This window comes from Lissotriton vulgaris, chromosome 2_1, assembly GCF_964263255.1.
Source record: "Lissotriton vulgaris chromosome 2_1, aLisVul1.2, whole genome shotgun sequence".
Lineage (NCBI taxonomy): Eukaryota > Metazoa > Chordata > Amphibia > Caudata > Salamandridae > Lissotriton > Lissotriton vulgaris.
In genome coordinates, this window is record NC_141687.1 from 1,528,283,215 (window position 1) to 1,528,301,217 (window position 18,003).

At 41.2% G+C, this 18,003-nt stretch overlaps 1 protein-coding gene across 3 annotated transcripts in view; it reads right to left on the reverse strand.

The window, feature by feature from the left end:
• The window catches only part of ZBTB16 (zinc finger and BTB domain containing 16), a 334,219-nt gene that overhangs the window by 137,256 nt on the left and 178,960 nt on the right, over positions 1-18,003 (reverse strand). For 2 of the 3 annotated variants that reach the window (XM_086957388.1, XM_086957387.1), the window contains exon 3: positions 10,372-10,469. In XM_086957388.1, coding sequence (XP_086813514.1) covers positions 10,372-10,469 — 98 coding nt within the window. The remainder of the gene's footprint in view (positions 1-10,371; positions 10,470-18,003) is intronic. The other variant, XM_086957389.1, reaches the window with a different exon arrangement.

Here is an 18,003-nt window from a genome sequence, read left to right on the forward strand (position 1 = left end):
TGACGGCTGCAATACAAGCACCAAGTGGAGATGTGGGACCTATGAGATTTGTATCATAATACAGACTTGTGTTTGTTTCTAGCTGCTAAATCCATGTGACTCGAAAGACAAAAAAATAACAGATGGGTTGAAAATAGGGTGGGAGGAACTCGCAGAGTTTCACTCCATGGAATTCCGTGGAGTTACATGAAAACTCTGCAAGATTCTGCAGAGTTCCGTGAACAGGTGAAATTAAGCATGTTGAGTTGAATTTGCTGCCGCTTAAGTAGATTTTCTACTTGAGCAGCAGCTTTCTGACCGCAAACGGTCAGGACCACCCGTGACCGCCCGCATTGAGGAAATCTCACCGAGTGCCCTCCTAGTAATCAAAAATCCCACTAGTCGACACTAAATCTCACTTGTGCACCAATACTGCGCATGAGAAAACATTCTACCACGCAGCAGTTGGAGGATTTTGGCCAGAACTCCGCATTTCATGCAAAAAGCAGAGTTGCTAAAACTTTGCCAACACCACTGGTGGTGCACAATTTATCAGCCACCCCCTAATTTAAAAGGAGAGAGAGTGAGTAATAGAAGCAGATATTTTAAAGCGGGGTTTGACAGTTTAGTGACACGCAGACCCTAAACTACACATTATGATAATTTTGTACCACAATACATTCATAGGATTTGCTTCATCTCCCTATAATCTTTATCTCCATACAATGCAAAGAGTGCAGTGTCTGATAAACCATGCTTACTTCACACCCTATTCTCAAATATTAGGCATTACTCAAACTGCTGTGTAGATCCACATAATACAATTTGCATTCTATTCTGAAACATCATGCAGTAAAACATTATAATGCACAGGCACATACATACCACACTCTAATTGTCAACTGTACTATACTCCCATGCAGAAATAACAGTAGAATGCATAGGTGCACACATCTTGTTTTTGTACATCTTATTAGATTCAAAAGCTACTGAGAACCCTGAGATATTTAAGTGTAAGAAGAAGGGCAACATAGGAGTATCAAGAGTAATTGTTAATGAGTTCTGTACTTGCCAACAGTTTGTAAATAAAATAGGACATATTAATGTAGGATTCGATTAAAATGCACACTTGCATAAAGAGAATGTGTAAGACAATGTATTGAACATTGTTAATTCATAATGAATACTTAGAGCAGCGAATATCTGTTAGAATGTTTAGTAAAGCAGTTTCTGACTTCGAAAACTTGGCATTTCAGTTGATGCAATAGAGGACAAGATTTACTAAATAACCAGCATGACAACACACCTTCAGCTTTTCCTGAGGTTTTTCATCCTTAGTGTTCTAAACAATTCTTTACATTAGAATGGCACTTGCAAGCCATAAATTGTGACAAAGAAATGACCTCTCCTTAAGCTTGTTACTTTTCAAAACATTACATTCATGGAACGCCACACACCTTTCCGTTTCTATACTAGTCTTCATCTTCGGACATCTTTATTTACACATTTTTAGTCCGCTAGATTGTCCTATATTGGAAGGGTTCTAGTTTTTTTTGTCTGATTTCACACAACAAAGGCACAGTTAATTTAAGTCCAAAATGTGTATAAAAACAGTTATTGAAATCAACCAAAGCATTAAACTAAGAGCCAGTTGGCCCATCATTAATGAAGGAATCTACACAGAAGTCAAGTCTACCCATATCTAATAACATGTTTTCCATCTTCATTGTCATTTGTAAATATATTGTTGCAGAAGTAATGTGCATAGTTTGAAAAAAGAATATCTATATTGAACAACTGTTGTGCATATTTAGGATCTAGTAACAGAGACGGGAACAAGAAGAAACGTGAGTCATGTTGGTTCATGACCGCCAGATCCATGCCAAGTATTCAGGATAATCACTGGCTTTGTTTAGGATTCCATCTTAAATGTATTCATGTGGCTAACCTGAAAATCCTGGTATGTATCCAGGGCTTGTGGGCCAGCATTGGACACCTCTGAATTACAAAAAGCTAATGATGATTGAAGGGTACTGAAAATGCTCCACAACTTAATGAGCTGGAAATTTTGAGAGACTGTATGGAAACCACTTTAATGTGCACCCATTCTTCTCAAAGGCTCGGCTAGAAGAGCTCCACTGCAAATCACATGAACCATTTAAAACAAGCATTGCTAAGCGTAAGTCCAGGAGATAGATTTAGTATAACCACTGACTAGGTAAATAAGTTCCATTTGAATTCATAGCATGTACATTCGTCTACATGTAGGTAATCTGAATTCTGGAATGATTTTCAGGATAACTACTGACTAAGTAAATGAGATCCTCTTGGATTCACTATATGTACATTTATGTTCTGATGAGATCCTAAAGCACTTTTGTGCATAAGGCCACTGGTACCTAAATTGGACAGCCCCAATATAAAGCAATGGTGCCAAGTGTAGGTTAAGAAGGGCTGGATGCATGCCTCCATTTTCATGAAAACTTCTGGCTATGTATTCTATCTAGGTTCAATGTATTACCATTTATCTCATGTAGATATTCTTGAGTCTCTATTAATACGAACTAGATCTAACGGTACTGTAATACATAAATGACTTCTTAGTGCCACGTGTTATATTAAAAACATCACTGAAGTCGTTGTTCCAGCAAGTTAAATAAGTCCAGCTTTCCAACCGGTTGTTTACTGTAGAGGCCCCTTAACTAATGAGAGCGGTTTCTTTACAGTGGTCAGTGTGTGTTGTAGTTCTGGCAGAGTACTCTAACCTCAAGTTGGACGGCAAAAGAGAATACAATGTTCTGAACGCAGCACACACTCATGAGTTCAAGGACAATTATGACATTGTTTGGCTCAAATTTCTGCCAGCAAATTTATAACAATCTGCAGGGACACTGGCCAGGGAGGGAAGAATGGCTGAGCGAAGCAAGAAGGGGACAGGATCTGCACTCATGGAGGCAATATGAAAACATTTGGGTTGGTACATATTGGGTCCCTCTCCAAAAATGTCTGTGGCAAAGCTGTTAGAAATCCAACCTAGTCAGTGTCTATTACCCATGCATCCACATTGCTTAAAGTGTGATGAAGAGGTTCTTAAATAGCTTATGTATACCACTATATGGAGAGATGTGGTCTAGTGGCTTACTTGCTGAAATTATAGCATGGTATCAATGTTGAAGTAGAAGTGCAACATCTTATAAAATATGTACTGTAAACACAATAAACAATTAGCTAGCGCCATGTATAGTACTGGTCCTTGCTACATGTTTTCTGTCTTGACCTAACCAACCAACTTCTCTCCGCCATCTAGTTCTCTGATCCGGTCTCATCTGGGCCTCGCACACTGCTATACTATTGTATCATTCATTGAACAGTGTTCTATGAAAACGTCTCCACTTTTCCTTGGAGTTAGGTTTAGGCTAAATTAAAGTATTCCTTGGAGTTAGGTTTAGGCTAAATTAAAGTATATTTCAAACAATAATTATTAAACTGTTAGCTTACAGTTCTCCACCACAGTAACTCAATCTAAAAGACACACATGTACAGTTTTTTTTGTTTTTTTACTTTACCGTATTTACCCTACTTTCTATGATTCCATACAGAGACAAGCATGATCACCTACTGACATCAGAGGAAAAGAAATTGTGCGTGAAGTTGATCAATTTGTAAACTGATTTCTGCTGGTATGCTGCCCAGTAATGCAGGGGAGAAGTGACCCAAACAGTCACTCCATCTTCGTTTGCATTTGAATCAGTCAATCTTGCTTCAAGGATTCATTATAGCTATTGTTTCTTAACTCTGCTTTAAAAAAAACACTATTGAAAACTTGGCTAGTTCAAACCCCTTAAATGTATTATTTATGTTATAGTGTATGTCCTGGCTGGTATAGAAGTCTCCATTCATTCATTCCAAGGCATTTTTTGTTAATTAGCCTATTGGTACCATTTTATTCCATTTATTTTCTAAAATCTAATGGTCATAAGCATTTCTTCATGGTGTTAAAAGCTAATATGGCCTAATGGGATGGGGAGGAGGGGAGAAAAACCATGCTTAAAGGCAAAGTGTTTACTCAAATTCTTAATCTTCAGAGGGTGGTGGCTCCAGAATCTGGGGGCCAGGTGGCAAAATTAGACGCCTCCCAAATGCGCCCACTTCACTCAAGGCATGCACAACAGAAACTGATGGTTATTTCTCAACGATTAGGCTGGCATGAATGGCTGTAAAACAGATTCAAGTTCTAGGTTTGTTAAGAATTTTATCCTAATGAAATCATGTGTGATATTGGGAAGGTTATTTAAAGCTTGATGTGCCTAACCCTGAAAATAAAGCTTGTTGTGCCTAACCCTGAAAATCTGTGGCACAAGTAAACGAGACCCTATGGTGACCTGTCTCAAATGAGCAACAAATGCATTAATCTGTGTATTTCAAGCAATATGATCGGCTGTGATGCAGCTTGTATGATTTAAACTATTTTTTTCTGTATTTAGGTTTATGGAAGGCCACTTTCAGGACATGCACAAAAGGAAACTGTAGAGAACTATTCCAAATTGGACACTGTTTCTTTAAGAACACAACCCTCATTGGCTATTGTAGTGAGGACCTCACTGGCAATTTAACAAAAGCAGACTCGGCTGCGGGTTACTGCTTATCGATAGGTGTGGGCAGAACTCATGGAGTTCCCTCCGCGGAATTCCAAAAAGTTTACATAAAAACTCTGAGAGATTCTGTTGAGTTGCGCGAGATGGCGGAATCGGCACGTGGTGCTGATTTTGTTTTGCACCAGGAGCTTTTTCCACTCTGCAAAGTCAGTGCGAACAGCAGCAAGTGGTGCACCAGTGCGCGCTGCTTCTTTGCTGCCACTCAAGTAGATTTTCTACTCGATAAGCAACTTTCTCAATGCGAGCGGCAGCTTACTCACCTCTAACGGTTGCAACTGCAAGTGACCACCCTCTTTGAAAAAATTTCCCTGGGTGCCGTGCTTGCACCTGAAAATTGTGCTAGGGGCCGCCAATTCGTGCTCATGCTCACTAACTTAATGCTGAAGAGCCGGACACGTGAAAAACTCTGCATTGCAGCGGTTGGTGGAGGTTTGCTGGAAATCCGTGTTGCAAGTATAACACTAAATGGTCAAAACTCCGTAAACTCCACCAGTGGAGTGGAATTTTTTGCTCACCCCTAATTATCATGTGCAGTGAAGATGAAAGAGAAGGCAACTTTCTCAAACCACACGACCCAGTTTTGTGCATGTGAATCCCTCAACTGATGCCTATTTTATTTATTCTTTGCAAACCGAAATTATCTGACAATAAATGTAATAATTTGCCAAAAATTGTAAGATGTACATGTAACAAAAGAAAGAAAGAAAACCAGTTAGCTGAAGTGTTTAGGTCGAGCCTACCTGACATCCAACCTATCTGGTTCCAAAAACCTATTGTGCACTTGCCAAGAAAGTTGAGCCTACCAAACAGCAAGGCGGTCTGGTAGCAAAAGACCTATTGAGAGCTTACCAACACCTTACAGGAGAGTGCAGTCTGCTCATTGCTTACTACTGGTTGGCCTCATTATCATTCTTGCGTTTGCTTCTTATTCAATGGCTTTCCTTGTTCCAGCTTGTCTAACTTGCATTTGTTCCTCATCTAGAGAATAGCCTCTTTACCGTCTCTCTGACTGGCTGACTTCTATCCTTCCACCACTCACCTTTAGGGAACTCTTTTTGTCTGTTTTGCTTGGCACTGTATGAGAGTGCCGGTGTTTTCTAGCTCTCTCCATCTGTGCTTCTGCTCCCCGACCTCCAGGTAAGTGCCTCATCCCGGCACTGCGGTTTCCCTCATGTACTGCAAACTTGTGTGCTGCCTGCCCCTCCACCTTCAAAGAGGTGTTTCATGCTACTTCATTTCCTTTCTTTTTATTTACCAATCCATCTCAGAAAAATGAAACGTGGTACACATGTGTCATAGTGTAGGCAGGCATACATGGTGATGCCTGCACACGCCTAGAAGATAATAGGGTTGACCGAGGCATTAAGCCGTTTTTTTCTAATCTCTTACTTTTGTTGTACTTATGGCTATGTTGCACAGCAGCTTGCCACTGCTGTACAGCATTACCAAAGGGCATTTGCAAAGCTGATAGTCCCAAAGGTGAGGCCTTTTGGATTTGACAGGGCTTGGCAAGCCTTATTGCCGGCTGCCAAGTGTACTGACTGCCGTTAATTGCCTGTCACACAAAGTAGGCGCATACCAAAGCCAGTATGCACAATTAAAATAATGCCCAGCTGCATGTGGGCAATAAAGCTGTTCTCTCAACTCTGACTTTATCATCCACGACCACGACCGGTCAAACAGGTTAACCCTTCCCATCAACTCCATGCCCCGTTTTCTCACTGTCGCTAAATCTAGGCAAACCTCAGAACTAAAAAAATCGTAGTCTAAGCCATCGGACCGGCAGAGGCAATCTCAGAGTTCATTATTCACCAATCCGAATATAAAAACTGAAAAAAGTGACCGAATTGGGGTTGCAATGTGCAAAAGAGGGGGGTTTCCCTGCTTTGAGATGTTATATATATATATATATATATATATATATATATATATATATTTTACAGAATTCGGATTTTTCTATTAAGCATTAGAACAAACACCACTCACTAACTCGCTTCCGCCCGGCCTCTCCCTCCTCGCCAGATCAGAGAGAGAGAAAAAAATCCGCTTGTATGATGACAAACTTGGCTGCAGCTTCACTGTACATACTGTACCCACAAGCCTGGCAGCGGGCCAGGGCTGGCGCAGGGCCAGCTCTACAATAACAAACACGGCCAGTAGCAGCCAGGAAGGGGGAGGGAGTCCTTGTAGCGGAACAAAAAGCCTGCAGTACGCCCTGAACTGAGCCACATAGTACAGAGAGCGGCAAAACATTTACACCCCGTCCTTGGCGCGAGCGCGTCCCCGCCTTTCTCCTCTTCCAACGTCCAGAGCAGCCCGAACCCCTGGTGGACAGTGCCAACCAAGACCTCCCTTCCAAAGCAAAGATGAGAGACCACAGTACACGGGTGCTTACCACTGCTTCTCAGAATTACATTCTATGCACTTGGCAAGCAGATGCCCGAATGTGCCCAAGATCACAAAAGGCCCGCCCAATTAGCAGAGAAAGAAGGAACTCTGCTCCAAAAACAGGCATAACTCAATAGCAACAAATCTAATGCCCATTTTTGGAATTCACAAAGAAAGGAAGTCTCGCTCCGGCTGCCCCTTCGCATGAGCACTCGTGATAATATTTAATCTTTGGGGAATACAGCATGGGTAGATTTGCGGCTGCATTAATGTAATGCATCAGGCAATTCCTGCTTGCAATTGTTTTTCCTTTATGGGAAAATCTTCTTTCCGGGGAAGAAACCACTTTCTCTGTACTGTCACCAATTCCGTTCCCTCCGCTTTACAGCCATGAAAACAGATGTAGTCATCTCTTTGACAGATATGGAAAAGGCTTGTGATTACCCACAAACTATGGTTATATGGGAGGGTCCCCACCATCAAGACTCATAGCTTCGTCCGGTGAGGAGATTTACTCAGATGAAATGTCACAGTGTTAGTGTAATTTTATGTTTGAGTAAGTAAATCTATTTCAGTAAAAAAAAAAAAAAGACACCATCTACCTCATTTCCCACAAAGATGACAACATATGACACACGACAATAGTGTACGTTACCATTTCATTACTTTTGGTAACAGCATAGACACCAAGTCCTTAGCTCTGTCAACCTCTCCAAAACTATTACTTCTTAGTGTCTGTCACAATATTTCATTCTGCTACTCAGTTCATGACTGCTCCAGGGGGGCTGGTTCAGATCATGCTGCCAGATTATCTGTTATGAAGAAATCCCTTTTGTTACTCCCGAGGGAGCCTTTCACAAGACCTCATAACATCCTACAAAATGATCTAGGTTTACCCATCCATTTTAACCCCTTCTATGCTCATGACGGAGCCGCTCCGTCATGAGCCTCGGTTGAGCTGTGCTCATGACGGAGCGGTTCAGTCATAGCCCGCTCGGCACGAATTCCGCGCCTGCGCTGGGCGTTCCATTGAGCGGGCGGGGCCATGACGGAACCGCTCCGTCATGAGCACAGCTCAACCGCGGCTCGTGACGGAGCGGCTCCGTCACGAGCATGCGAGCGCCACTCGGCCCCCGCGCTCCCTTAGCGCTGCGGCGGAATTCCCACCGCAGCGAAGGGGGAATATACTCACTGCCTGTCCTTCAGATCTGACCGGTCTCCACAATCACTCTTGCCCCCTAGACTCCAGATGTTTAACATGATTAGTTACATTGGATTTCTGGGGCAGGCCTATCCCCACACCTTACTTACTGTAAGTGAAGAGCACAGGGAAGGGCTGTCATGCAGGTAACTCATCACCAAAAAGACAATATGCGTCAGTGTCCTGACATTTTGAATTCTCTGGAAAATTCAACTAATGGATTCAGACTTTTTCCTAACTGGAAAGAGAGGAAGGATTCTACCCACTCTCCGGTAAGAGGAGAATGTTATGTTTTTGGAAACATGAGAATGTTGTTAAGGTGACTGGCGACAGATGCCTCGCTATAAAACCAAGACAGGCACCAGTGAGAGATTCCTGCCCTGTACGCAGTGTCTTTCTGATGCAAAGAGGAGAATTCAATGCTCATGGCTTTTCGACAGCTACATCAGCGAATCAACTAGGGAAAATGTACTGCGGGTGAAGGTACATGGAGGGTGTAAAATGCAGTCACCAACAAGTGCGTAGTGACAAATGTTATGATAGTTTTAATGAAGGCTCAGTCCCAAACAGGGCTCAATGACAGCCTTGATCAAGGCCACAAAAAGACCACCCTCCACTTCAAGTGGGAGAAATACTGTATACTGGAAGAAGCTGAGTCATACCGGTGTGCGGTTAGTCCAAAGAAAACTTGGTTTTGGTCATGAACACCACAACTTTGATCTGAATCATTCACATCCCGTCCTGGCTGACCCGCTTCACGTGTAATGAGGAAGTTCACATGTTCTTACATCATCAAAGGCGACACAATTCTACCAGGTGATGTTGGCTTCTGCAAAGGGCAGCCCCCATTTAATTCTTTCTTCATGGTAGGGACATATAAATTGAGGCATATCATGATAGGTTTGTAAACGCAAGTGTCCTGGTAATTCTAACTAGATATTGTATACCAGGAGCTGAATTATGGTGCTCCTGGGACCTTTGCAGCCTGTGGTCTGGTCCAGACAGAAGGAACACATGGAGTTCATCAGAGGTTTTTTTTTTCTCTCCTGACTTGTCACCTTGTCTTGCTCACTAAGACCCAATCTCCTGTTCTCTAGCAGAAGGAAATGGGGAGGCAGAATAATTTTGTACTGAATCATTAGCCCACCCTTTCCACGTGCACTCCTCATCAACTCATTTCACCAGCGCACACCTCAAAACTGCAATCCATGCAGTGTTCCCTCCCATCCTCCTTTTAACATCCCGTTTCGCTGCTCACTAACACCCACATTTTACCATGGAGATACATCCACCATGCAACCCACATTTTGCACTTTGTAAATGCCATACTCTGGTTTTTCCTCATTCGGGCAGCAATAACTTTAAGGAGCCAGGCCTATAATAAGGGAGCAATTATTCTGTTGTAACTCCTCCCTTCTTCAGGACGCATGTCACCTGACAGGAGGGGCGGGGCTGAATCGATGGTTCCGCATTATTTTGCAACCACAGCAAAGTCAAGAAATAAACCTAGGACATTCCACCGAAAAAACGCAGATCAACCAAGGCAACAATTTGCAAAATGGCTGCCCTGCTACACACTATCAACATGTAAAGCAAAAATGCATTGCCTTGAGAAAGACTGGGTTGTAATCCGAAATGCATGGACTGCCAAAGTTATTGTTTAAAAAATGTAATCAATCAGGTTTTTAAATGTTACACCACGGACAATGTGTGCTCAAAAGGCGAAGCGCCCTGGCAATTGGCGAATATGCACTATAAAAACCTCACAACATACCATTTCTACTGAACTTCTATTCCATCGAACTAGAGAAGAAGGTCTGCTCTTTGTAGTTCCTTCTGCATATCTATTTAAATCGTGGTCCTACGTGCTGTTTCTCATTGGTCAATAGTCTTAAAAAGAGAATGATGCATCCAATCAACAAATGCAGCTTTTACCATGAACAAGTTTCAGAAAGGTAGAGTTCTCAAAATCGAAAGGAAGTGTCAAAAATAGAGTAAAACCAACTTGCACTCAAAAGAAGAAAAAATAATAAATACAGATAACAAATGCACAGATGAAAACCCAGCTAAAAACAGGATGAGGAGGGCCAAGGAATAGAACATATCGTTTGAATAAGGAGCTAGGTAGTACTGCTGCCCTGGACCTACCTGAGTGAGCCAGTAAGTGCATTCGCAATCTTAAGCTGTCGAGAAAACGCTTTCCACACAACTCACACCAATAAGTCTTCATCCCACTGTGCAGCTTCCTGTAAAAGAGGAATGAAAGAGTGTATGTGTTATTAGGGAGCTTGGCTATTTTACTACATTAGTAAGAGGATCAAGTTTGCACAATATATTACAAATTATATATTATCTGTGTGACCCCCCCCAAAAGTAGGGTCTGCACTGCAGGCCCAGCTCTCCAAGGGGTTGACTGCAATAGAAACAGTTGTGGTGCAGCTACTACTACAGTACGCAAGCCTTGGTTCCAAATCGCCCTAAAAAATGTAAGGAGTCATATGCTGGTTGGGGAAGCATCTTCTGGCCCAGGTCAGAGGACCCCAATGAGGTTATAATTTTTTTTTTTAAAGAAGAAGATGTTACATGTTGGTTTTGCAGACCCGGAGGCGTGGTTCGCAAACCCACAGACTTGTGGGTCAGAACTCGAACACCAAATGCAATGCTTGTGACCTCTAAATCTTTACACCAGTAACACCTAAAAGCACAATGTAATTGAATAACAGGACATGCCCAAACCACTAAGTAATACTAAATTCATAGTCATCTCTTTCATGCTTGTAATAGTAATGTGACCAGTAATCCCATTGATAAGATTATTTACGACGTTTATATTAGCATAGTTCACAACAAGGCTGAGGTCAACAGTTCTGCATTTGGTGTGCAATTTATGGATTGAGGAGCCAATCATAACCTGTGTATTTCAGTGGATTTTTTGATTTAATTTGTAATTGTAACTGTACTTCAACATAATCTACCTTTGGTCAATGAATGTAAATTTTCTATCAGGAATGTCTATGCGTAAAGAAACGATAAATCGTCACCTTCAAAGTAGGCAACCAGGTATGTTTGGAAGGAACAGACCATGAAGATGACTTCGTCCTTTAAGACAAACACAATATTTAACTTGTGAAGAGAATACATATTCCACATAGCTAAATTCTTACGTGCGCTACATCGACTGCTCCTAATTCGCGACATCAATAATCATATTTTCTTTATTGTGCATTAAACCTGAAACTATTTGTACTAGTGTTCGGTTTGGATTGTTTTTTATTTCTTTTATCATAATTTGTATTAAAAGGCCTTCCAAGATGATCGCCTGGGGTCCATGCACACAAACATTTGAAGGGGATCGCCCCTACATGTATTTCATATACCTTCAGATTGGCCAACCATCCCAGATAGGATGGCCAATTTGCAACAGTAAAATCATAATACAGTAGGCATGAGATGTCATGCTTGTTACAGCAGCTAACACCCTGGAAGCCTTGTGAGAGGAGCTGGTAACCCCTCCTAAAACAAACAAACAAACAAAAAAATGAAAAAAAAAATAGATTTTCCGATTGGATAGCAACAAGGTGCAGAAGCACAATGCTGAGGCTCACACGGAGGTGAGCCCCAAGGAGTTAATAGGGTGGATACAATGCCCACAAGAAATGTGTGAGTAATAATTGAACAGATCAGTGTATGGCGAGGAGGTGGTAGTCAATAAGGGGGTGAGGGTTATAAAGAGCAGTCGTTATTTCAGCACAACCATTTGCCACAATAAGTGAAGTGCACAGTAAACTTCTCCAGACCTCTTAGATTTGGAAACCCCTTGGCTCTGACAGCCCCCCTGATGCGGTAGTAGATGTATTGCTTCATCATTACATGCCAAACAGGCCTAGTGAATAAATCCCATATACATTACTGACTCCATCACTGGCAATTTAGCATATGTCAGCAGTGGCTTTTGCGGCGTGGCGTTATCAATAGGTTGTAAACAAAAAAATCTATACTTAATGGAGACCATAAAAAACTGGAGTCGTTTGTCTGCAGGAGTTATGAAGACATTATTTATACACATTTTAACACACAGTGTAACCCCAGACAGGCAACAATGAAAAACCCGGTGGGCTGCAAACCCAGGGTGCACAACATGGCAGTGAGGACATAGCCAGTAAGAGTAGCAACCATCTGCTCAGGGTTAACAGATGAGAGAGATGAGGGTTTGCAAGTCCGACTGTGTCCATTTTGGACATGTAAATGCTCAACTACAACTCCCTCCACACACACACACACACACACCAAGAGCAGTGAAGGCAGAGAACAGCCCTTCATATACAGGCAAAGCAGTGACGGTAAGAAAACAAGCCCAGAAGGGGCAATCCTGCCAACAGACGTGAGCACCGGGGGATTGCTGGTGTACGCTTTGGCCAGTCCGGCCCTGCTCCCCCTCCTTGAAACTCAGGGGCGACAAGGGCCTGTGTTACGCCCCAGAGCAAGGGTAAGAGAATGAGTACTAAATATTTACAAAATATTTTTAATTCTGACTGGAGTGCAGGTTGAGACACAATAAAGTCCCTTTGACTGTGCACAAGACATTATGGGCCAGATGCAGGAAGAAACCGCAAATCCTTGCAATTCGCAATTGAGAAATCGCAAAACGGCATACATGAAAGTGTATTAAACACTTTTTGTGATTCCTAGGGAATCACAAATGACCTACCTCATGAATATTTATGAGGTAGATTGCAATTTGCGACCCCCTAGGAATTGCAAAAATCACAGGGACGGTGGCCAGATGGCTTCAGCAGACCACTGTGTCTGTGATTCTTTTTAAATAAAGCATTTTTTTTAATGCAGCCCGTTTTCCTTAAAGGAAAACGGGATGCGTTTCTGAAACAAAAATGTTACGTTTTCTTTTCATTTTATAAGAGCGGACAGTGGTCCGTGTGACTACTGCCGCTCTTAAAAAATGCTGTAACAAACATTCACAAAGGTGAAGTGGCCCCTTGGGAACTCCTTCCCATTTGCGAATGGGTTACCACCTACTTAAAGTAGGTGGTAAAATGCAAATGTTTTGCGACCGCATTTCAGTCACAAAACATTCCTACATACCGATGCGATTCGGTATTAGAAGGGACGCCCTAAACACACCCCTTCCTAATAGCGAATCACAAACTCATTTTGCGATTCGGTAACAGGTTACCGAATCGCAAAATAGGGTTTGCTGCATCTGAAAAGAATTTTTTGCGTTCGCAAATGGGCCGATTCTGCTAATCGGCCCCTTTGCGAAGACAAAAATGCATGATGCATGTGACCCTATATATATCTTATCCTGGCTGACAGAGAACTGTAAGGAAACTGTTTAAGACCTGACTACAGTAGCCAATTCCTCACGTACTAGAACAACTGGAGAGGGTGGCATTTATTGAGAACTAAGTACTGGATCGGTTCAAAGGAGGTTGTTTTTTTGGAACTTTATATTATTTTAAATAATAATACACTTAAAAATCCAACGAGTGAATCAATGCTCAAATGTTATGCCTATCGTATACAGTATATAATACATTTTTTAAACTGGCCTACTTCTTCACAGTGCTTTCGGTCTTAGGTTTGGACCTCTTAGCACTGTAAATATGTCACTATTTTCCCACACTGGTATTCAGTTCAATGACCGTCGGGTTACACCTACTGACATCTGAATTGACTGCATTAACCAACTTTGCTGTCCTGCCAGAAAAATGTTATTTCTCTCAAATAAATGTACATTGTATTGATTTTTCGTTTAAGGTGTGGGCATTATATTTTACATGCAGTTACCTGAAGGTGAAAGGCCACCAAACATTTGCAGAATATTTTGTTCTTGGTAGCCATGTCTATGACCCCGCACTCCCACTCGTTGACCATGCCACCATTGTACACAGGATCACAGTTCCCATACTTTTCTTTATGCACGTTGCCCAATAGGCAGACCTTATGTTTGTACCCCGTCTATGGCTATTCTTTGGGAGTAGTCAATTACAAATATATGGTTGTAAATGTAGATGTCATGCTACCTTTGTAGGTTTCAAGTTCCGACAAAATCTACAATATTCCAGAGGCGCCTTAACAGTATTTTGCAGGGCTCCACAAACTAGCTGAACCACGTTGCATCACTATTGTGCAATCACTTGGTACAACCATAATGTATGAGTGAAGGTCATATTTTTTCTCAACACCTTGCGCAAGAGCCAGGCCTTCACTGGGCACACTAACATTTGTCTGTGAAAAATTAAAGGTCCTTTCACTCTAAATTTGAATGAGTCAGACTACTGCAAAAGTAGCTTGTGGCAGTTTCAATTTCTTATATGTCTGACACATCCATGTGGGGAAAATATTGCCTAATACATCTATTACATTACGAATTTGTTTTCCAGTGCATCTTAATTTTCATATTCAAGAAAAAGTAGAAAAACGTCCACTCTCATGCTCCTGCTCAGGGAATTCCATTCATGGGAAATTAGAAGGCAATATATGGTGCCACAGGGTTTCCACCACACTGGAAACAAGGGAGGAGCTGTTGGCCTGTCAGTGACTCTTTGTGCCTGAAATTGAAACTTTGTGTAATGTAAAATAAATTTTTAGAAACATTTAAAATGTGACTTATATGAGCACCCTCCAGCCCTAGTTCCTTTCTTCTAGTTCTGGAATCTAACTTTAATTGGACCCTCACACGTAATATGGTTTTACACCATGCATGAGATTCTCCTGGCGACAATAAAGGTGTACTCTGTGAAGCTCTACGCAGCTGTTTGACAAGGCTTAAGTTATAATGAAAACAGATATGGGCAAACTCATTTGAATATGATGTTCATTTGTCCACTCTTCATGTAATGATATACCTTATTCATTACATTCTTTATGATATGTTATTTTGAAATAATGCACACCCTGATAACTTTGGAATACATGTCAATCTTCAGCAAAATCCCCCAGAAATGGTCTACGAAGATGGGACTTGGGAAGCAAAGGTTGATTCCAGTGCAGAAAAATGTGCATCCATACCCAATTTCAAGAGGAGGGAATGTTCAGTAGAATATTTAACCATCTACCTTTAAAGTGAAGCACTTGTGCTTAAATGTGCCCATATTCATTATTTCACAAATGGAAAATAAACTTTCAGACATGCTAGATCCCTAGGAAATATGTCAGTCTTGAATAACTCCTACCATATCATTCCCAGCAGTACAGTCTACTGATGTTTCTAAGCTCATAGAAAGGATACAGCACAAGGGTGTTCATCTGGCTCCAAATCGTAAACAACTTCTTATATTTGTCATGGAGCTCAACCACCAAGGTCGACCTTCTAATTGTTGATTTTCTGCACTTGGTTGACCAGCCCTCTATCTCAAGCTGTACATATAGATCAGAAGACAATTCTATTCCAGAATTACTTTAAATGGCATCAACTATGCAGAGAAATTAACCAAGAATGCTCCTGACACAATATGTCTTGAGAGCAATCCAGCCCTGGGAGGTGCACTGTGCAACTGTTTTAGAGATCTGGCAAGAAAAGTGAAGGCCTCAATATTCACGACCAATAAAAATTGGGAAGAAGAATTACACCAAATGCCTAATGACGACTCACAAAATAGAATTGCATGACCTTTCATTGAAGGACATCTACATCAGCATCGCTCTCTTTTTTACCAAGTAACAGCCCAGAAAATTAGATTAACGATGTACGTCCTGAGACAAGTACTAACCACCAACATGGTTTTAAAGCACCCGCAGGATGAATGGCTAAACAGTATGTGCTGCAGCTGGGTAGGCATACAAGAAAATATAGGTAGCAGTGCAAACTCTAGCTCGGACTCAGCAATGACCATGACAGCCAGCGTACGATCTGGATACACCCTCCAACAAGCATTGGCAAAGCCAATTGGCTTGGAAGTGGCCACCAGACTTTTGGCTTTGTTATTTCTTGCTTTTCCATAGTTTGTGCAAAACTCTATTGTGTTGTTGGAGATAAAGCCAGGCCCTAATCAATCTAAAAAAGAAAAACACATTGGCTAAAAGTAAAAACATTGTTGTGATAGCAAAATGCACACATCATCATATTAGTTTCATGCAGATAAGGGAACTGCTGGGCATGAATATTTCCCTTGGTTAAGGGCAGAAGGTTGTCCATCACAGTGAAGTTAGTCGTTGGGTAAAGTGGGCTGACCTAGTCCCCATGCTGTATGATGTAGTGGGTGGAAGACATATGGGGATGACACAATAACAGACTAATGGATGACAACAATTGGCTAAAAGCCCCCATAAGTACGTATATAAAAAATATAATTTTAGTAAATGTAAAAAACCATGTCTAGCACAAGACCTAAATATCCCAAAAAGGGCATGATCAATTTAATAAACATGCAGTTTAGAAACCAATGAAACATATCACTGGTCAGCAGTAATGGCACAATATATGTATGTATATATGTATTTAGCCATATTTATAAAGTGAGAACCTTGCTAGGAAGTAATAGAGTATGAACATGGTTATCAATGTAGCAGCTCTATAGGACCTTACATCTTCTTAGAGGATGATTGTCGAGAATATTCAGCTGCCGACACAACTTTAGATCTGTGTCCATTGTGTTGCCAATATATTTCTCTCACTCCATAACCCTTACAACTTAGAGAGAAACAAGGGAGGGGAGTCTTGACACGTCTGATTAGGATGGCCGATCGTTATCAGAGCCAATTGTACACACTTGCTTTTAACAAGGCGTTAATGCTCTTATCTGCTGGTACCTGGGTGCCAAATATGATTGATAGGATCACTCAATATACACTGGCCGGATTAGGGAGATGCTGTAACACAAAAGCCCTGGAAGATAACAAGCAAGGTATTACAGCGGCGTTAAGATCCTAAGGGACAAAATCAATACTTATTTTCTAGGTCTAACTAAAGTTCTACTTAAATTGCATCTCTATTGATTTTACATTCCATGACAGATATATCTGTATACACATACACAATAAAACTTGTCTCACAGGCAGTGCACACATCTGAAAATACCTTTGTCCATAGACCTAGCTATAGACATTTATTTTATATTAAAAGAGACTAATACATAACGATGCAAACAACCTAACATTTTGTATATAGAATCAGGACAGTAGAACATTTAAAATAAAAATAAACACCGCAGACGGATTTTACATTCTGCTCTGATGCATTAAACAGTAAACAAAAATCTGAAGGCATGAACACAAAACGAGGACACAACACAGCCCCCCTTTCCTTATGCAACCATTACATTTTGTTCATATTGAGAGATACTTACGCAGGCAGATCGCAACAAGACATTCCCTAAGAGAAACAGGCTAAGCTATAGTCAATTAACAGGGTGAAGGTAGGGAAGTTAGCAGATTGGATATACTTCCTCATAATGCATCAGGAAATTCATGAAAAAAGTAAGATCAAGCAATCAGATCTATTGATCATTAAATTGGAATAAAGTAAATGGGTATTCAAAGCACAGCTATTCGAAAAATGACTCCTCCCTGATCTGATAATACATCTCGCATCTTCATACTAATGAGATGCTAAAAAAGCCGTCCTGTGAGGTTAATATATTAAAATGTGCCACATTAAACAAATTCAAGGATCTCTGGAAAAACCATGGACTCTCTGTAATTTCTCTACTACATCTTGGTGATTGACAATGTTTAGAGGACACCACAGGAATGAAATAAATCCCAAGTGACTAACCCATCTCAGCACCTGGATACCTTATAAATGCGGCTGTGCAAACATTC